This window comes from Aphis gossypii, chromosome 2 (assembly GCF_020184175.1).
Source record: "Aphis gossypii isolate Hap1 chromosome 2, ASM2018417v2, whole genome shotgun sequence".
Lineage (NCBI taxonomy): Eukaryota > Metazoa > Arthropoda > Insecta > Hemiptera > Aphididae > Aphis > Aphis gossypii.
In genome coordinates, this window is record NC_065531.1 from 71,887,447 (window position 1) to 71,910,765 (window position 23,319).

General features: G+C 28.0%; 1 protein-coding gene across 1 annotated transcript; it reads left to right on the plus strand.

Annotated features, from left to right (window-relative positions):
* Window positions 1-2,941: 2,941 nt before the first annotated feature.
* Window positions 2,942-22,370, plus strand: LOC114121759 (fatty acid synthase-like). Its single transcript, XM_027984211.2, has 32 exons — window positions 2,942-3,267; window positions 6,877-7,029; window positions 8,127-8,297; window positions 8,475-8,675; window positions 8,779-9,017; window positions 9,111-9,344; window positions 9,561-9,770; window positions 9,848-9,982; window positions 10,064-10,294; window positions 11,041-11,460; window positions 11,520-11,821; window positions 12,295-12,439; window positions 12,550-12,660; window positions 12,822-12,930; window positions 13,080-13,352; window positions 13,638-13,808; window positions 14,739-14,899; window positions 15,397-15,543; window positions 15,625-15,858; window positions 15,984-16,174; window positions 16,244-16,444; window positions 17,004-17,262; window positions 17,349-17,528; window positions 17,626-17,818; window positions 17,902-18,094; window positions 18,176-18,294; window positions 18,359-18,615; window positions 19,367-19,649; window positions 20,099-20,388; window positions 21,321-21,551; window positions 21,680-21,907; window positions 22,052-22,370. Exons 1-32 carry the CDS (start codon window positions 3,126-3,128, stop codon window positions 22,238-22,240), a joined length of 6,603 nt encoding a protein of 2,200 aa, XP_027840012.1. The 5' UTR covers window positions 2,942-3,125; the 3' UTR covers window positions 22,241-22,370.
* The last annotated feature ends 949 nt before the right edge of the window (window positions 22,371-23,319 follow it).

A 23,319-nucleotide genomic window follows, 5' to 3' on the forward strand; every position in this document is an offset into this window, starting at 1 on the left:
CCTTGAACCTTAAAATACAATATACGTGCGAATATTATGTTTTTACGTACTTTCAGAGGTATATATCAAATACCATAATAACAGGGTGTATAATATAATACCAAACGTAATAATAACATAAGTGATGTGCATCATGCCCATATTTTTATTAGACACTATAATGATATTATCTAATTATAATGTTATTATATGTATGTATTATTCGTGGAACAACTATAGTAAATAATGATATTGTGAAAGAAACAAATTATTTTTAAATTATATTATATTGTCAATTTTGATATTTTTTTTTTTTTTTGTATGTCTAAAAAATGCAAACAATAATATAAAATTGTGTTTGTGTTTAATATAAACAGGATGATTTTTTTTTTTTTTTTTACCATAAACACCCATAAAACTGTAAAAACTATAACCATTTTTTCGAAAATAGTTCTAAATATTTAGTGAAGTTATTAATGTATTGATTTTAAAAATATGCATGTTTTTTTTTTTAATTTTTGTGTCTTGAGACATTTTTTGTAGTAGAATAAATGGGTGCTCTGATTATTCTGTTCGGTGGTGGTTTCCGGTAGTAAATTATCTAAGAACTTTGGCGGGTCAAAAGAAATAATTGTTCAATACTTTTAAAAACAATTGGGAAAAATATAACAACAAAAAAGTTATTATATCTCTACTAGGAATCGTTTTTCGTAAATAATGATAGATATATCACTGTATTCAATTTAAACTTAACACATTATCTATTATAGACAGTGACTCAATCATTCACAAGATACAATTGAAACTAATATAACTGTATAGATAACCTCTTTAGTTGTTATCCAATCGTATATACTTTCTACTAGTCTACTTTTCTTTTTTTTTTTTTTACTACAATTTTTTTTGTTTTTAAATGTTATGAACAATATAATATATATTTATTTCATATTCCACAAAAACATAAACAAACTATTTTTTTAGAATATTTCAATAAAATTGGAATAAATTATTAAAACAATATATTTATATATTTTAGATTCTGAATGGTCCGGTGAATGTATTGATTTTTCAATGGCGTGTGCTTTTTTCACGTGGTTGTTTACAACGATAAGTAGTTCGATTTTCCACTTTGAGGATGTTTTGGAGTGAAAATTTGACTTAATTTATACTAGTTTTTTTAGTTGTTTTTAATAAGATAATCGATAAAAAAAATTTCACTAAGTTAAAATTCTTGCATTTATAGTACAAAATAATATGTGTAATATGTTGTTTTTATAATTACATAACAAATACAAAAACATAGGTATAACTTTTTTATATATTCATTTTAATTTCAAAAACAAATTTCAACAAATTTCGTAGCTACTTAAAATGTTCACAAAATATATTTTATATCATTATTTTCTATACACATGGTATAATTTTTAAAATTTTTTATCTCTTTTTAAGTTATTTGAGATAGGAAAAATTTTCGATTTTAAATTTAGAGTTAAGGTATGAAAATGTAATACAATCTTGCTCATAGGTATATATTATATATTATATACTTAGTGATAAATGTAAGCTAACCGGTCGTCTCTGCTCAGAATCGTTTTTTGTTTATAATTATGTATCATAGAATTCAAATTTAATATTACCTAATACAGTAATTTACTCGACGGTCGACATCCAATGTGTACATGGCTTATTGGTATCCATTTTTCTACCTTTTTTAAAATTAATTAATACTTATATAAAATATTACTGAACTAACACTAACAAAATATTTACTTATTATTATATAATATATATCATGTGTCTATATCATGTTATTATAATACACAAAAATATAATAATAATAATAATAATAATAATAACAACGTGTTTAAACTTTTAAATTATAATCTTAAGGTAATATTTTAGTATTATAATTTAAGTTTAAAGATAGTAATATCATCGAACCATTTACATAATATTATAAATATTAAATCAATATTGTTATATATTACACTTATACGAGTACCTATTATATTACTTATAGGCAATGTATAACGTATAAATAGAAAATATCTTTTTTGACCATTTATAGGGATTCACAACCAGTTATTTTCTCCTGAGCTCCTAGAGGTCTTAATCTGGGCATACCTCAGTAAAGCTTTTATGAATGGTGTGTTGGAAGTAATGGAACACATCGCTATGTACCGCTATGTCCCTCCACTCCATTCGATCGCGCTTTAAATACGTACAACAAGAGTTCCGGATGTGTATAAATTTTAATAAATATATTATATATATTTAATGTTTGTATTTCAATAGGAGCAAGAAATTTCAACGGGTGAGGTTAGTAAAGAATGCATAGAAAAAAGTTTATGGTACCTATAAATGCATATATTAAGGATAACGGCATATAGTTGAAGAAATTTGCATAGTATCTTTTCGTTATTTCGTAGAAAAATGATTTTTATTTATCTATGTAGAATAAAATATTCTCAAAGATAAATAATAAAAAAATGTTCTTTACGCATGTTCATGATTTATTAAATGTATGTGTATATTATACATAGTTTACAGGATATTTTTCTGGAAAGGTTGTAGGTAATAATATGTTTATAAATATTTTAATATCGTTGTGTTAGGTGTTGTGTTGTGCAATAAGTTTTTGAAATAATTAGTTGTCTTCGACAAATGATTCACCCAATATAAAAATTATATATGCATATTAAAAAAAAAAAAAAAAACCATATCATTAGAAACTACATTTGACGTATGCACTGGTATGTACTGGTGAATAGTGGTTTAAGACTGTACGTTTGTACTTACTGTAAAGCGTACAAGACATTTTCCGATAACGGAAGCGCTTGATGACTAAATCATCCATTTTTTCCTCGACGACAATTAATTTATTACACGGTGAATACTGATTACACTTATATAGCGTATATTATACAACAGTGCATAAAATTATCATCGATTATCATAAAACCAAAGGACTATCGGCAGCACTCCCGTCATTATTATTTCGCTGTATTCGTTACGCTGTGGTTAGATTTTCGACAGATACGTTAAACCAATGACTGTTGATCGTAGTGAAATTCGTTTGATATCCAAAGTCGATATTGTCCTCTCGAACAGACATTAAACGACGTTTAGTTACTTCTACCTCCGTTATGGCGGAAACAAAGAAGGTGGAAGTCGTCATTTCGGGTGTGGCCGGAGTATTCCCCGAAAGTGACAATGTGGAAGAATTGAAAGATCTGCTTTTCAGTAAGCAGAACGGGGTTACGTTAGATTCGAGACGTTGGCCATTAGGTGAGATAAATATTACGATTGATATTTATGTTATTTGAGTTGCACGATTAGTATTAACTGTTGATTAACGCCGTACTCGATAAGTCTGTAACTAAAATGTAGAATTTTCTCGTTCTGCCGTTATAACTGTTATTTTCTAATGCTTAATGAATCATATATGTCATAATAAACTATACGGTAGAATGGATAAATACCGGTCAATGGGGAATACCAGACACCGGTTGCAAATAATTTCGCAAAACTATTATCTTTGGAATTATACGAATACTTTGGATTAGTTAATAATGATATCGAAATCACATATTTAACACGAAGTGATTATCATATGATTTTTATTTCTCGTCAAAAATACGTTAACAATTTTTCTCATATTTCACTTGAAAAAATCAAAAATGTCAACATCATTATAAGGTTAGACTTTTACGGGTTTTTCATTTAATTGTAATGTAATATAATCCAATATAGTATGTGTTTATACTCTCAAACTAGTTTTAATATAAATATTTATAACGTGATGTCATAATATTGCTAACTTGTTATAATTTTTTACAAGTACATATTTGATTTCTCGCTTAGGTGACTGATATTACCTCATTCGCCCTTAAAGATTTCTCCCTACTTACAAAATACAAAACATTTTACTTTATTATGCTATACACATATGTATAACAATTTTATTTTATTTTGTTTTAAATGTAGTATTTGAAAAATTTATTTGAATTAACTGGTGCAACAATTAATTATGTACTATCATTAACTAAGGAGATATAGTTAAACAACTATTGGTTCCTTCGTTGAGTACATCCTTAATAACATAATATTTTACATTTTTATTTTAATTGTGTTCAAAAACCAATCACCAACTTCTGGATGAAATACCTTACTGATAATAATAAAATTTTTCCAAGTGTTTTGTTAGTTTACTCAGTATAATTATCAGATATAAAAAAATAGGTTATTACCCAGTATAAAATAACTTATTAATGTTCAAATACATATTTATACATCAAAATTAATATTATAATTTAAATAAGTTAAATACTTACAAGTATAACCTAACCTTACAAGCTATTCTACTATACTATCCGGTATTTTTGATATTTTAGAATACTGGTATAACGGATTTGGTAATTATACCGAGAATAGTTACCAAAAGATAGTTACCGAGAATTAAGTATTATTATAATCGATCCTGATAGTAAACAAATTCGAAAAAAAATTAAATACCATTAGCTCTAGAATAATTAGCATAACAGATAGGTGTATTTTTTATTAAAACTATTTAAAATTTAATAGAAAAAAATTGTTTATGTGTTATAACTTCTAACAACTTGTATCACATACCTATATAAAACTTATACTAAATGATCGAAAAAACAAATTTAGTTCATGAATCTTATTCTTAATAGCTATTCTGTATAGTCCATTTACCAATTAAAAAAAAAAGTGTTGTCTTCGGAAAAATTTGAAAACTAAGATTTCTAGTTATTATTATAGGTATCTTTGATTAGTACAATAGTTTCATAGTTTTCATCTATGAAATATCAAATACTACCTTATTGTACTATACAATAAATAGAATAGATAATATGACTAGTTGTATGAAAAATCGTCTACTTTAGTATTTGAATAACATTTTGGACAAATCATCAGGGGCGGCTCGTCAGGGGAGACTTTGAGACTGAGTCTCCCCCTTAAAAAAACCCAGTTACTTGTAAATAATAATTAATTAAAATAATAATGCATAAAAATATTTTTATTCGAATTGAAAATATAATATTATATAATTTATATCGTTTTCTTTGTTTATTATTATAAATTGAAAGCAACCAAGTCTAAAACCTTTAAATAGTTATTTTAATAGAAATGCTATTTTAGTTTTATCGATGACGGTGACGGTCGCCGTTACAGTGAAACTGCCGCCCGACAGTTTCAATCATAACATGTAAAATGGTACGGCCGGTTTGATGGAGGGCCGGAGGGGGCAGGGAGAATAAGCTGCGTATTATAGACTCTATTGAGACTGGGTTCACGTTCACCGTTCACGACAATAATTGCCGTACCGCGCGCCGTTCTTAGTCGCTGTCATAATTTAATGCATTTTTATGATTTAATAACTATAACACGTTTACTACAGGGTTTTATACTATCTTCTATTTGATATTTGTTATATTTCTAATTATTTTAAAAATGCAAAAAGACAATATAATAGACATATTATTAACTAGTGGTTTTAATACTTTAACTTACGAACAAAAAAATCAAATTAAACTTAAAAATATTAACTAAATATGTAATACTATAATATTATTAGATTTTCAATAACAGGGTTTTTCTTGTTCGTTTTTGTACGTAGTTTATGTTAAATAATTTTAAGTCTCCCCAGAATATTAACTCACGAGCCGCTACTGCAAATCATGTACCATTAAATCATTAGCTCAATATATTAATGGGCGGTTTTTATTTGGGTGGATGAACCAAGATTACACATCGTTCGAAATTTGAAATTTATACATATAGTTTAAGTGAAATTTTTAATTTATACGGATCACTAATACATCTAATACATTATTTGGTGAGCTTTTATATATATTATATTCATAATATATATTTATGACATTTATATGGACTAATACGTTCTCCTTCCCATTTTTAGAGATTTAGTACTTTCAGTTAACTCTAAATTGTATGGTTAATTTTAATATTATCATATATCTAATGTATTATAATATTATAACTATTTTGTATTCTTATTTATATTATTATACTCATTATAATTATGATCATTATATTATATCTTGAACCAAATTTAGACTAAAATTAAATGTAAATAAATGTTCTTTCATTTGATTTAAAATGAAAAATGTATCATAATTTTATAAACATTGCTTTACAATGTCGCTCACCTCAAATTAACTTTATAAATTTGCGGCTCTCAAAGTTAAGTTTAGTGTGGGCATTTCTGATATATAGTTAGAACATAAAAACCACATGTTTTTTCTCCATCTTAGTACAATATAACAAATTATTGTTCACTATATTTTTTTGTAAATTGGTTTTAAGTTTTCTAAAATATAGTTATCAGTTTATCATCTATCTATCGATATTAAATAATATGTAGTTGTAGTATAAATATTATAAAAGTTGTAGTATAAATGTGTTACTTTCTTATCATTCAATAAATTTATAAATTAGCCTAAACGATCGGTGAATTTCTCGATCAAATGATTACATGCTTTACTCGGGTCATTCACCCAAATTAATGACGTCCATATTAATTCCTTTTAGCGATTGTTTAGAAAACCCGACAATAGCATCTTATTATATCATATTACACATGTATATAATACTGTTTATAATATTCTTGTATACTATTTACATTATAATGACAACAGTAAAAAAATTTTCCTTTTATGTATACATTTTTTTATTATTATTGTGATAAAGTAAATTCATTTAACATGTAAACACTATAAACCTATTATACCTAATATTTAAGTATATTTAATACATTTTAGTGAGTATGATTAATATTAAATTAATAATAGTTTAAAAAGGAAAATATTGTTCATAGAACATTTGAAAATGTTTGATTGGTTTTGTTTTCAGATGAGTATGGGGTAAAATCCGGAGTAGGTAAAGTAAAGTCTATTGATCGATTTGACAACGTTTTCTTCAACATGCATGGAAAGTTATGTGAATGTTCTGAGACTGTAATTAAGTTGAATTTGGAGAGATCTGTAGAAGCTATTATCGATGGAGGTTAGTATTGTGCCATTATGTTATAATATAATCAAAACATATTATACATACAAATATAATAATATTATTAAATAAATAGTAATAAGTATTTAAATTGTATTCTTTTTAATGATATATTATTAAAATGTTATTTATTTCAACCCTTAAAGCAATTAAAATTTAAAACTATATAAATGTTCAACTAAAAAATAATATGCTTTTTAAAAATATTAAAGATACATAGACATGATTTTTAGAAAACTTGAAATTTTAATAAAGTCGAGCACAATTCATACTGAAACCAAAAAATCAAAAAATTTACAAGCATACTTTTTAAAGACATTTAAATTTCAAGTTTGGACTAAATTAAATATTTAAACAACAAATAACGATTTCAATTATTTTATTTTAGTTCATTATTCGTTGAGATTTAAAAATTTTAATATACCTTAATAATTTAATAATTCAAAATTTTCTGTAAAAAATAATTCTATCGCATTACTAATTGTAAAATAAATTACTTTAGTAGCAATATACAATATATATTATGACAAAACATTTTAAGTTATTATAATATAATATGTTTATAGGCTATCAAAATAGTTATATCTTTTATTTTCATATGTAATGATTTAACACAAACGTAACAGTTCCATGTTCAATGACGAGATACTCCTATTGTATAACAAAATGATTACCTGTAACTTTTTTTCGTTATTCACACAAATTAAATTTTTTTTCCTACCATAGTATTAACTAAATTCGATTCTCTACTATAAAATTACTCTTGGCTTATAATCTAAACACAAATGTGATTTAATCTTGAATATTTTTTGATGAGCCAAATGTCTAGTTAAAAATCTGAATATATTTTTTTATATTATGTTCAACAATGTAATATCGTTTGAATAAAAGTGAAACACCGCAGTGTCTACTCCTTATATCCCAACGGTATCAGCGTTTTTGATAAATAATTGATAAAAAAAGTTCAACATTTAGGATAATTATTAAATGATTATTAAATCGTGATTATAGTCTATATAATTTTGCTGGATGTATTATTTATAGCAACTAATTTATAGTGTTTATTAAAAATAATTATAAATATATTTTCTTAGGTATGAATCCGGGAGATTTATATGACACAAACACGGCAGTATTCACATGCTCTTCGGGTAGCGAAACTGATACGATTGCAATGTTTGACGAATCGAAGTTAGGATTTGCTATAGTTGGTCACAACAAGGCCATGCAAGCCAACAGACTTTCGTACGCTTTAAATTTGAATGGTGAGTATTCCGTTTTCTTTTCATTACGTAAAAACAATTGATACGGTTTAACGAGTGATTATTTAATTATTGTTTTATTTCTATTATGTTTGAAAAATATATAATAATTAGTGTATATAATGGGAATACATTTAGGCCAATAGTAATTAAAATGGTTTACTGTTTCATTTAATATAGGCCCTAGTTTCACAATATTTTCGTCGTTTACTGGTGGTGTGGACGCAATAGTAATGGCTAAACACATGATTGAAAAGGGCCATATCAGAACCGCTATCATTGGAGGTTGTAATTTAGTACAAAGACCAAATTTATCACTTCAGTTAAAAGGTTTAGGAGTTCTAAATGACGGGATAGAGACGCGGTCGTTTAGCGAAGATGGTAAGTACAATATATTCACTTATATTATCGGTTATAATGAAATCCGTACGTTGATATTATAGCTAAATAACAATTTGAATTTTTTTTGTATATTTTTTATTAGCGGATGGTTTCAACAGGTCCGAATCGTGCGTGGCCATTTTACTACAAAACTCGTTAGACGCAAAACGATCATATGGCACGATAATGAGTGTAAAAATGGAACAGTACGGAGACCTCAGAGGAGTATTTACCAATTACTCTTCTGAACATTATAAAAAAATTATAATGGAAGCATATGAAGAAGCCGGAATAGATCCCGCTAATGTAGCGTATATTGAAGCTGATGGATGTGCAATTAAGGTATTTAAAATGTATTATATTTTATCTTTTAAAGTATATGCATCAAAAATACATATATACTCATAATTCAATATAATATTACACTAATTTTAGAATGTAGATGCAATGGAGTTAGATATAATAAAAGATATATTTTGTCCACCCCACCGAAAAGAACCCTTGAAGATCGGTTCAGTGAAAAGCAATTTAGGCCACACTGATGCTTCAGCTGGTCTTGTTTCAATAGTTAAATCAATCATCGCAATGGACACTGGTTTTATACCTCCTAATATAAATTATAACGCCCCAAACAGTCAATCAGACGCTCTTACATCTGGAAAATTACAGGTAGCTTAATTTAATTGAATACACTTTTATTTATAGAAGGCACACAAAATTATACGAATATTTTTAGTTATTGAAAATTCAATAACAAATTTCAATAAATTAATCGTTTTTAAATGACAAAATATAATAAATTCTGTTATAAATAGTATTTTATGATTTCACATGAATATTGTTTAAAATATATTCTAAGATAATAAATGTAAACTATATTTTTAGGTTGTCACAGAAAAAACTCCGTTAAATGGTGATTTCATAGGTTTAAATATTTTCGGTAGAACAGGAAATTATGGTCATGTTATTTTGAAAAGGTATAACAAACAAAAGAAGAGAATTTATGCAAAAGATGAAATGTTTGATGATGGTTTACCGAGATTAATTCTTGTTTCTGGACGTAGTGATGCTGGAGTCAGGAAAACAATAAAAACTGTATGATTTAATTAGATATTTAAACTTTAGGTAGTATATTATTTATATCATGTGAATATTTTTCTTTTCGTCTATAGATTGAAAGTTATAATGTTGATGAAGAATATACATCGTTACTACATAAAGTGTTTTCCAAAAACATAAGTGCTCATTTCTCCCGAAGTTTCTTCCTTATTCCTACACCGGGCCCGTGGAGAGAAAAAGACGTTTACGTAAGCAAAATCTAACTTAAAATCCCTTTTTTTTTGTATCTACCAACCTACTTGATACTTATGTCAATATATGTTTTTTAGCCGATTACGAATGAAAAACCTCAAGTGTGGTTCGTGTTCTCCGGTATGGGGTCACAATGGTTAGGTATGGGTGCACAGTTGTTACGAATACCAATTTTCGCTAAAGCAATTGAAAAGTGTGACACTGTCCTACGTCCGTTTGGTATCGATATAGTGAACATTATAACAAGCCTAGATCCGACGTTGTTTGACAACATATTGAATTCGTTTGTCGGCATATCTGCAATTCAGGTATGTGAACAATTTTCCAAACCTATAATTAATACTTGATTAATACCAACATTTATTAACGATTTTTATTCTACAATAGTTAAGCTATATTTTATACATAAAATTAATTTAATCATTAATACAATTTTTACCTGTGTTATGAAGATTTTTAAAATGATTTTCAATGAACACGTTATAATATACGTATCAATAACCATTCCCTAATTGATGTAGGTATAATAAGTTATATACATTTTTCTAAAGTATTCGAAACATTCATACTATTGTTATAAGTTTGAGTCAATTGAGACAATAAGGTTTAAAGAACCTTTTATTTCAAAACTCAAATTTTTCATAGAATATAAAAAGCAAAAGTCAAAGTTTATAGAATCCCTTTCAACATTATAACAAGTTTTTTTCAATGTCCTCTCACATGTTATATTCAAATATGTTTCATTATTATTAGTATTGACTCATTTCATTGGTTAAATTACTTTTTAGTTACCCACTTAATGTTAGTAAATTGTATGTATTAGAAACATTTTTAATTTTTAACTGTTAGTTTAAATAAATAAATAAATATATTATTCAATTATAGAAATGATTGAATTTTATAAGAAAAATGCATTTTAAACTATTATGTATATACTAGTGTTGCATTGGTCGTCTTACCTCGACAGATCGACACTTGTGCTTTTCATAATAATACATTATTAATACTATAAATAACTGTCACTTTACCCAATGCTTGTTGGTATTTATTATAGATTGGTTTAGTAGACATCTTGAGGGCTTTGGACATTGAACCGGATGGTATGATCGGACATTCTGTCGGTGAACTGGGTTGCGCTTACGCCGACGGCTGTTTCACCGCTGAAGAGATGATAATGGCTGCGTACGCCCGGGGTCGAGCCTCCGTGGATACAAAACTTCCAGATGGCATGATGGCAGCCGTAGGTCTTGGTTATCAGTCTATCAAGAATAGGTTACCATCTGATATAGATGTGGCGTGTCACAACTCGAACGAGAGCTGCACACTATCCGGACCCACCAAAAGCGTGATGGAATTCGTCGAGAAGCTCAAATCGGAAAAAGTTTTCGCAAAGATGGTCAACGTTTCGAATATTTCGTTCCACAGCCGGTATATACAGCCAGCAGCTCCGACATTACTCGAATACTTGACTAAAGTGTGTTATTAACAACACTTTTTGGGACTTAATTGAAACAAATTTTAACGGGTTTTCAGATTTTGCCGAATCCAAAACCAAGATCATCGCGATGGCTCAGTACTTCTGTACCGGAGTCCGATTGGGACACGGATTTGGCTCGTTACTGTTCTGCAGAATATCACACTAACAACCTTCTGAGTCCCGTGCTTTTTGAGGAAACGTGTGTGCACATACCGAGCAATGCCGTTGTTATCGAGATCGCACCGCATGGTCTACTCCAGGCTATACTTAAAAGATCAAGGACCGACGTGACCCACATTCCACTAACTCAAAGAGTATTCGGAGATTCTGTTAGATATTTGTTGACTGCAATCGGCAAGTAAGTAAACATCAAATGTCTATGATTCAAGTCACTTCTTATTTCATCAGATATTTTAAAATTTAAACCGTTGATTTTTAAAACATCATTGATTTTAAAAGATAACAATTAGTATTGACATGTCTTATTATAACAAGGCTATTTCTTCAACTCGGTTACTTCCATTAAGTATAATACTACATTTTTTAAAATTAGTGGCTAAAAGATATTTAAGTTTATGTTTAAAAGCTTAAACAATGATTTTTTTTATTTTTCGTATTATTGATTAATATTATTTATTTTATACAGTATTGTTTACATCGTTTTTAAATAAGATTTAGTTGTTGAACGCATATTAAAATTAATGTTTTAATTAATACGATTATATGAGATATTGAACTCTTTTATATCAAAGTTACAGTTTTTATATATACCAATATAAATTAATAGTTAAAAATGTAAAAATGCAAATTAAAAAATATTTTTTTTTTTAGGATATATTGTAATGGATTAAATCCAAACATTGAAATGTTTTATAAGCCCGTAAATTATCCAGTAGCTAGCGGTACTCCACCATTGCATACTTTGTTGTCGTGGAATCACGAAGAAATATGGTCAACTATAGACGTGACAATACTGGTACGTATAACAATATTCAATAAAAAAAATATATATATTTTAAAAACATAAATTCATATTCATATAAAATAAATACACAAAATTCAATATCGAAATTATAAAAACTACAGATAAAAAAGAATAAAGGTGAGAGACTTATTTCGCTATCGCCTTCTACAAACAGTTCAATCGAAGAATACGAAATACACGGCCGTCACGTTCTTCCGCTCTCAGCTCTATTGGTATGTATACTCGTATATAAATATGTAAAACTAAAATCTAAAAATAATAGTAAGGAGTACCTATATTCCCTAGGCCCTATAAACTAAAATACACTAGGTTTACTCTCAGGCTGTGCTCTATGTGTCAAAACGATCACTTACGCCGTATCCGTTTTCTTTAGTTTTACACCTGGGAATCATTCAATAAATTACGTGAAGAATCCCACATGAACATACCCGTTGTCTTTCAAGATGTTCATTATTATCAACACGTTGTGATAAACAAAATGCGTAAGTAAGATATTATGTTTAGCGTAGTAAAGTAAGTCAAAACAATGATAAATCCATTAACTTTGCTTCCTAAATCGTAAATACAATATCGTATTAGGTACGCAAGTAATTTATTTTGATGTTTTATTTTGGCGGTGGTTTTGTTTTAGAATCCAGTGATTTATGTACTGCAATACAGAGTGGAACTGGGCGCTTTGAAGTGTGCTTAAACAATGTAATTGTGTTATCCGGATACATATTTGTACTTGACCGTCTGAAGTACAAAAAAAATGAAACCGCGATACAGGAAAACAACGGCAGCGATAACTATCCCCGTATAATATCACTAAGTCACGACGAGGTCTATTCAAGTCTCGAACAGTTCGGCTACAGTGTTGGTGACGTTTTTAAGACGATTCGGCACGCAGACATTTATGAAGATAGTATGCGAAAAATAAACATAATGTTATTTTAATATGTATTACTAAGTACCAATAAACAATCAATGTTAGAAACCGATGACAATTTCATCGATTTCAGTTTGAATTATTCTAACGTTTATTATTTTCTCCAATGTTTCATAATTAAAAAAAAAAAAACGAAGTTCTAACTAATTTTTAATCCTTTCAAATACTGTTACCGAGCTTATGCTTAATTTCTGAACTATCAATTCTATACATATGCATCCCAAATACAACCTGATGATTTATTTTAAATTCATTTTTCAGGACTGGAAGCAGATATATCATGGGACAATAATTGGATACACTATCTGGATGCCACACTGCAGCTGGCAACAGTGCATCATGTGGAGAAACGCGGGGAACTCGTGATTCCGGTATCAATTCAAGAAATATGCATCGATCCATCCCTGTTGGAAGGAACTTCAGGACCAATAGGTAAAATCTACGACAACTGTTTTAAGGTTTAGTTATTAAAAATGCGTATATATAACAATATATATATACCTATTCTAAAAATATTATAGACAAGTAGGTAAAAATTATAGCTGTTTTACAACATGAAATATTTATGGTTAAACAAGTCACGGTTTCTATTTTAAATAAATATAAAATACTATAAAACAATATTATTATAGAGTCTAAATTAAGATAATGATTAGTTCATATTGATTTCTGGTTCACTAGTATACGACAATAAGTTTTATATTTGAAAGAAAAGTTTTTGGAATATTTCTATTTTTCATAAAATTACAAAAATAAAAAATCAGGAAAGTAACTCTGATATTTATTGTAGGTATCATAATATGTACTTATTTATTGAATAAGTAAATAGATGTTATAAATTTTTAATTCCGAAATAATCAGTCACTTATATGGACATTTTACAATATCTATATATTTACATGGCTATTTATAATTTATTTTTCTATTAATAATAGTTTAGATTTAACTAATTTTCAAATAAGTTATCATAATATTACACAATAATAATTGTGCATAATATAACACTAGCTGTTATCCTTTCGTATCGTAGAAGAGAGTGAATAAGTTCATGGTAAAATAATTAAAAATGATCTAAAATTTTGAATATTAATTCATTGTATATAGAACAAAATAATATGTGAAAAATGGTTCAAGTTCCTACAAATATTACTAATTTTTGAATTACAACAAATAACTAAAATAGTTTTTTTTTTTTTGTTAAAGTATCTAAAAATATTTAATTTTGTCTAAATTTGAGCTTGAAATCTTTTAAAAAATATTATTCAACTACGTATTTTAAATTGTCATAAAAAAAATGTTTTAAGGATCTTTTATTTAATTAATTTATGAATATTTCATAATTATATTTAAATATTAATGTAGATTTTGCTGCGCAATACAATATATTTACCAATGAAGTGACGTGCGAAGGCATCAAGATTTCTCTACCTTGTTTCGAAGTATTACCATTGGATCCGTTGGTGAAGTCAACGTTCCAGCTTAGAGAACAGGGTTTAATCGATCTATCCAATCCCAATATCAAAGTAAGCTATATTAGTATGTAATATGCTATTATCTGAGAAAAACTCAAAACTAAAGGGAGATAAAATAGGAAATTTACTATAATTTTAAAAATGTATTATTAAATTTTTTTTTTAGAAATATAAATTGCCTCATAAAAACTTATGGATATTGAAAAAAAAACATATTAATTTTCACAAATATTTGTTTTTTTTTTTAAATGGAAATAATAGTCATTATATTATTATCACAATACCAATTTTATTATTTTACTATTTTATATTGACTAAATTGTTTCAAAAAATATTGGTAATTTTAATTATAATAAATAATCTAACGACATCGACAAAATAATTAAATTTAATTAAATGGTTTTTCGTTTTTATAAATCAAACATTTTATTGGGTATAATACTTAAGTAATTATGTGAAATATGATAGTTATATGGACTTTAGCATGAATGTGTTCAATGAAACCTCATACAACACATTAAACTAATATTGCTCAAATGTATTTGTAGGCACCGATCGATTTTATAGACACGAGTATGGACTTAGCGCTTGAATTCAAACAGAGTGACGATTTTGAAAATGTTTTCATATATCCTATGTACGATAGTCAAGACGCCGAGATGGGCAACTACTCCGATCACATTTTAAGAACCAAAGTACAGTGACTACAATTTAGTACAATTTTAGCATACACTTTTGTTTCAGTTATTGTTAAATAGTAAAATATTGATTTTTAGGGTTCCGATTTGATGATGATTGATAACGATGAGCAACTAAATAGTTGTTCAGAAAATTCGCAGTATATCGTATTAACTAGACACGACAAATTATCGCACGCCATGAACTTGATAAAAAATAAAAGTCGTGTTCATTTGGTCGTATTTTCAAATGGTCCTTTAACTGACAGTAATGATTTTACAGTGGTGCTGCAACAGAAATTTGGAAATTATTATTTGTCTTTATTAAAAAAGGTAACACTCGTAACCTGTTTATAATAAAAACAGTTGTACTTCCACAATGTTAAAGCAATTTAAATATATAACTGACAGAAAAGAATACAATTTTGAATTTATATTGAAAAGAATTATTTTTACAGGTTTTTAAAATTGATAGTGATGTTATTATACACAGATTGACTCCAGAAAATATAAACTGTAGTGATCAATTTCAAAATGTATTAACAAATTTTAAATCTTTAAATAAAACCGTTTACTTAGTGTCTAAAATTCAACCTGTAGATGGAATATTATCGCTGGTAAAAAAAACGAATAAAATAAAACATTTTCGGTAAGTGGTAAAATTGGACTCATATAGGTACATTAAGTATAATACTTACAGAAGCATCGGTTTTTTTAGGTTTTTCTTCGTGTTGGATAATTCTGTTCCTGGATTTAGTACAAATAATCCATTTTATTCAAAACAACTTGCCAAAGACTTATTAGTGAACGTCTACCAAAATGGCCGATGGGTTACGTATAAGGAATTCAAATTCATGAATGTTATTAATACTCAAACATCGATGAAGAAAACACTTCTCGCTAACTTATCTAATATATCGTAAGTTTCTAAATTGCATAATGTAAATAATTAGTTTTTATTACAACCTTTATTGATTGTAAATATATTATAGTGTTTATTTTGTAAATGAAAGGTGTTGATGCAAAAATTACATTTCAAGCTCATTATCATTTAAATTATTTAAAAATATAACTTAATTATATAACTAATAGAACAATACTAATTTTCAATCATATTTAAATACTAATGTATAATACTGTCTGCTGTACAAAAAAAATGTATCATATCTTTTTTTTAAATGAGTAATAGTAATCTAAATACCTCTATTAGAGTAAATTTATTTTGAATTATTTGAAATTTTGAAACTAATGTTATTTTTAGTGAACGTTTAGGGGTTTCTTTTAAAAAATACAAGATCTATAATAATTTCTATAATGGATCATTAGATCACATTTGATTACATAAACTATGTCAAATTATGGTTACATAAGATTAATTTAATGAGAAATTTTATTAAATTGATTATAGTTATCGTATTAATTTATACATAACACTATTACTTGTTACTATCATGTTAAACATTTTATTTGAATAATAGATTGAAAAATGTTTCTGTCAAGTATATCGGTTTGAATCCCCAAGACACGAGTATCGATACGAAAAATAATAATGTCGAGTACGACGAACTAGGACCTATTGAGTACTCTGGTGTGGCGTCTAACGGATCTTTGGTGATGGGCATTGCGCCATTTACACCAACGATTTCTGATATCACGGTTGATCCTATTCTATCCTGGACAGTTCCTAAAAACATGTCCCTCGAAGAAGCGTCGACCATTCCGGTACCATATTCAATGGTAAACATTACGTTTGTTTATTATTAAATTATTATTTAAGTTATTATTATTGTTTTTCTGTAACTAATATATCTGATAAATTACAGGCGTATTACATATTGATCGAAATTAGTAAGATAACCAATGAAGATTCAGTGCTGGTACATTCCGGATTAACTGCTATAGGTCGGGCTGCTATAGATGTATGTTTAGAAAAAAAATGTCAAGTATTTGTCACCGTATCGGATTCCAAACAAATGGAACTGTTAAAACAAAGATTTCCGTCGGTACGTACATACATTTTGTAAAGATTTGTATTGTTTAACATATTGTACCTATACAGTTTTGAGTGTTTTGTAAAATTATTATGCTTACGAATTATAGCTTCCACATTCAAATGTAATAATTTACGACAAAGAAAATTTCGAAATTAAATTTCTCATGGCAAACAAAAAGATGAATGTAATTATTAACTGTCTGGACGGAGAAGATTTTCACGCTACCATACGAGTAATTGCGGATCATGGAAAATTCTTCCAACTGACCAAAAGCGATATGAAAAAGAAATATAAAATGGGTACAACAATATAATATAATAGCATTTATCTAACTTATGGATGTTAAATTTAACTATAATGTTACCCTTGTATGTTTTCAAAGGTTTGTTGAAATTTTTAAAAGACATATCGTTCTTTTCTGTGGGTATGGATAGAGTAATCGCAGAATGTGAAGAAACGAAACAGACCATTCAATGTTTGATTGAGCGCGGCTTACAAAATGGCACAATTAAACCGTTTGATCGACATGTACTGGCCGGTGCGTGTACAGGAACTCAAGCTCTAGAGACCCTCGAGTAAGTAAAATTTTTATTGATAATATTATTATATTTATGGTGTAATTCGTAAGTTATCACTCGTTTTGTAACGTGTTGTAGAAAATTGACTCGAGAAAACGAATTTAAACGAGTTGTAATATCCACGGATAAAGCCAATAACACCGGAAACATGATACACCAATTCCAATGTTGTCCGGACCAATTGTATTTTGTTATCGGTAAAACCAAATCCTTTATCGATAATTCAATAATTGTATACCCATATACGAAAATCATGTTTAGGAAACGGATCTAACGATTGGTTATGCCTGGTGGAATGGTTGGCACAAAGAGGTGCATTGAAAGTAATAGTGGGCTTAGACAAATATTCACTGACACCGACAACTTCACGGAAGTTCAACATTTTACTTGATCGTTATAAGGGTATCACCGTGCAATTGGTATCACAGTCATTGTTGGACACCGAACAATCGACTTGCGATTTTCTGAACAGTTCGACTACAACATATCCATTAGCTGCAGTATTCTTCGTAAGCGGAGTAAGTCATCTGCATTCGAATTAAAATAAAAAAAGAAATGTTCGATTTTCATGCCGAGTCTTAAAAGATTTGTCTAAATTGTATGAGACATAGCATAATAAATATTATATACTATATATTAACACGCTTGCATACATAGTATACATGTTATAAGTTCACTTACTATAATTTTATTTATTTTTATATTTAACAAAACAAAAAGTATATTCAAATAATCAAATGAAGGTTTATTTTTTTCTAAAAATGAATAAATAAATCAAAATAAATGTATGTTTTTATTTAGTAATTTAATAAAATAATTTATTTTTCAATCAACTATTACACGAATTTAACTATAAGTATAAAATTTTATTGTAGACAATAAGTAGACTAAATTAAGAAAAAAATTAATTGTATTAAAATCATAGTAAAATAAAATAAAATTTACCTTCTCATTTATGCAAGCTCGATAATTACAAAAGCATCTCATTATTTTTAATTTTATTTAAGACTGATCGATTATATTCAAAATAAATACAATTATGATAAGTAAAATATCATGTATAGTACTAATATAGCAAGGCTTATGGCATTCATTTACGACAAATCATTTAAGGGAGGAACATGCAATTTGGACATACTTGTTATATTTATTTTTTGTATGGAATTCGGATAAGTACACCTACCATATGCGTTATTGGTTATTCCCTCTAGAATAATGTGTTATAATGTTTATTCAATGAAGTGTTATTAAAATGTTGATATTATTAAGGTGGAAGAAAAAATTATCGAAAACATGGAAATGGCGATGAATCAAATTATCACGAAAAACAATCAGAAAACGCTATTCGCGTGCTTATTCTGCGGAGGAGCAAAAACGTGTGAACGATTAAAGGCAGTCGGCGTCAATGCGTTGTGTTTGTCGTGGGCACAAAACGGTGACAAACCCAAGCTCAGCAAAATCATACCCATACTGGAAAATTTAATACTGAAATCCAACACGCTCAATAATGCTGTAGTCCTTTGCTCCGAACATGAGACCGATAAATGGACAAGTATGATCATTTATTTGTTTATTACGTTAAAGAACGGACTGTGGTTTAAATTACAGATGACTAAATGATTATAATGTACCTTCATATTAAAATACAAAATAAATGCAATTAATGTTTTCAAACAAATTAACACAGACAACTGTCTAGTTTTAAAATTAACTTCACTAAGTATATCTCAGGGCAGTAAAGTTCTCTTATAAACATCAATAGTTTAATCTTATATATATAATTTCCAATTTTACGATAATATGTCATTTGCAACGTTACTTTATTCTAAGATTAGATTGCGATACCACCGTATGTCGTCTCTTTTATCTTTTACTCATTTTATTGGGTATTTATTTTATACTTGGACTGTATTGTATATAGCAACAGTTCAACAGTTCATAATTTATGTTTTTAAATCTATACATTTCAATAGAATTTATTTAAATGTTTTTCGATTTAAGATTCCAAAGTTCTGCGGTATGACCAGAACAACATGTTTTTACCGAGCACCGTCGAAGAGCTGGAATATAATTCGAAGTACGTCGTCGTCGGTGATCCGAACTTTGTGGAAGTGGCCACTAAGAGCGTGTTGTATGCCGAAGCTAAAGGAGCATACCCAATATTTGTTATGCCAGGTTTCCAACCCAACTGCATGACAAGCCTGTACAAAAATCTGGGCTACCCAACGTTCGAGGCCCGATACCCATCCAAATTCGAATCGGTCAAAAGCTTGGCCAGTATACTCGTAAAAGTGAGGTTCTATAATCTGATCAAATTTTCAGTACTAACCTTAGATTATTGGTCCTGGGGAGGCAGATTAATAAATAATAACACTGTTTTAATTATCTCCAAAAAAGTGTCGCATGTACTGCAATATTGAATATTATACATTAAACATTATAATATATTATACTTTTATCAACAAAAAAATGTAGACTAGTTGGAAAACATTTGAGCACATTAGACCTGAAAAACAAATGTCTTTTCTATGTGAACTATTATCAACTTGATTTTGACTTATGAAATACCACTGTGATGATGTTCCAGTACAATAAACAGCATTGTAGTTATTCAACGATGTCAAAATATCATTATCGATTATTGAAGCATATCGGATCAGAATGATTATCATTATTCATCGTGATCTGAAAATTTTATTCGTCCACTATGATATATATAAAAAAAAATGCAAACAGTCATGTGAATAAGCTAGAGTTGCACAGTAAAAAAACTGTTAAAAACCTCTTGACAACTTACAACATCTTCTTAAAGTCATTGATTTAGCATTAGCGAGAGAGCTATACCATTCTAAATACAGCCACCCAAATATGACTTGTATATTGTACATCTACACACTTTTGGTATTATAGAATAATACAATAACGCTCAGTAACCACGTATTAATTATAGCAGTTAAATAATATATGTATATAAATGTTTTACTTAAATATTTAAATTTTGTAATACGAGTATACATCTTAAGCTAAATATTGACGTTACAGGATATAATTACTTATATTTTATCTACCTAGGTATTTATTCATATCACTATTATTCTTAATAATATTGCCTATATTAATAATATATAATGTATATACGAATTTTTTTTTGGAGATTATGGACCAGTAACTTTGGTTTACCATCTTATCTTGTTATAATTATGACATGTTGATTATGTTTTAGAAACTCAGACAAATAACCGAACACCGTGCAGTCACTCTGATCGGAGAGTCTTGGGGTGGCGCAGTCGCTCTGGTCATGGCTCAAATATTGGAAACTGAAGGCATTTTGGTATCGTTGTCACTACTGAATGGAGTACCAAGCACTCTTAAAAATTGGACCTCTGAAAATCACGTTCTTAACGACAACGTTAACACGTCGTTGCTTTCACGATACTTAAATATTGATTGCGAGGTACGAACTTGATCGACCACTAACCTAACTCGATACACTAAATCAACCTTACTCGATACAATTTTAAAATAATATAATATATTTATCTTTGATTTTTATTTTTGTTTTTTCATCTTGATGAATTACAGGTGGCCAAAAAGTTTTCATCTCAATGCGAATGGGACGCGAACATTAACCAGCTACTGCAGTCTAATAAGATTTTGGAAGTTAATGAAGTGCGCAACTCGTTAAACATGATACAATCGCAACTCAACACATTGATTAAACTAGAACCACTACCCAATAAACTATTATCAATACCCCAAGTATTTGTATCAAATGAGCTATCCGACATGGGTCTAGACGCCTTAAACGAAGTGAGTCACTTCAATATGACCGATATAATAATGAACTGGTTAATTATAGCACATCATTATTTTTATCGTACAATTAATTTTACAAATTATAAAATTATAGACGTTTTAGTTATATTTTATAATCTTTGTTTTTTTTTTCATTAGTTTTGTATCAACCAGCCTGTTATTCATATTGTCGCCGAAGTAAATAGTCAGAACATGTTAAAAGACGCCAATGTTATCAAAACCATCAATGAAAACGTAGCATTTGATTACCCACACAGCTCGACGTTGTCTCTAAACGACAAATACAGTCAGCACTATTATAGTACCGATGTTCCATTAGTATGTTAATAAATTATAAATATTTCGTTTTCAAATAACGATTGTTTATTTGTTAGCGAATTTGATAAAAACGCATATACTATTTAATATTGTTTATTTATTATAACCGAAATATAAAGCATTTCGTATTTTAAAGTAATTTATTTTTAATCCTCATGGTTTTTTTCTTTCTTGAGATAAGCAAATACAGTTCACTCTCAGTGACTCGTACTTCATGAGGGGGGGGGGGGGGTGGAAAGAATTCGAATAACTAAAAATGTCGAGTTATCAAAATCTTAAAAAATAATTCTTCACTTGTAATAGTGCTGCAGGGTCCTGTTTGCGATTTTTTGATTTTTTCTTTTTGTCATTGTCCAATAAATCGGAAATGATATCGTCTTCAGTCTCTTTCTCAACAAATATGCAAATTGTCATCGATATTGACGTATAATTTAAAAGTTTCATTGAAATGTATTGTCTCTGTTAATTGATCTTGATGATTTTTAGTACTATACTAAGATAAAAAAAAAATTCGAGATATCGAAAACTTGTCCAATTAATTTTCGAGGTTTAATTTTTAAGTTTATGTAAACATTAAGTGTTATTGTTATTTAAAGTGGAATTTTATTTATTTGAGATATCGAAAATTTTAAGTTATCAAGGTTCGAGGTTCTGAGAGTCAACTTTACCATCCATCTATGTTCTATTCAATACATGTAGACATAAGTACCATTATGATAATTCATAGTAAATAATAATAACATATTTTATGTTTTTTTTTTTTTTTTATTATTATTATTATTTTCAGAGTTAGTTTAGATCAATTCTAGTTTTATAAATTGTTTATAAGATAATAATACATTAAAGCTTCAATTATATGATAATCTAGTATAAAAATAAAAAAGTTGATAATTATTGTCTAATGGTTAAAACCACTTTATTTTACTACTATAACAGTAACTAGATATCGAGTGTACCTCACCATTGAGTAATAGTCACTGTAATGGATGTGTTGAAATTTGAATTAAATAATAAATCGTTGTATAATGTATACAACGAATACTAATGAATCCGAGCGGAAAAGTCGTAAGCATTTATTTCAAAGAATT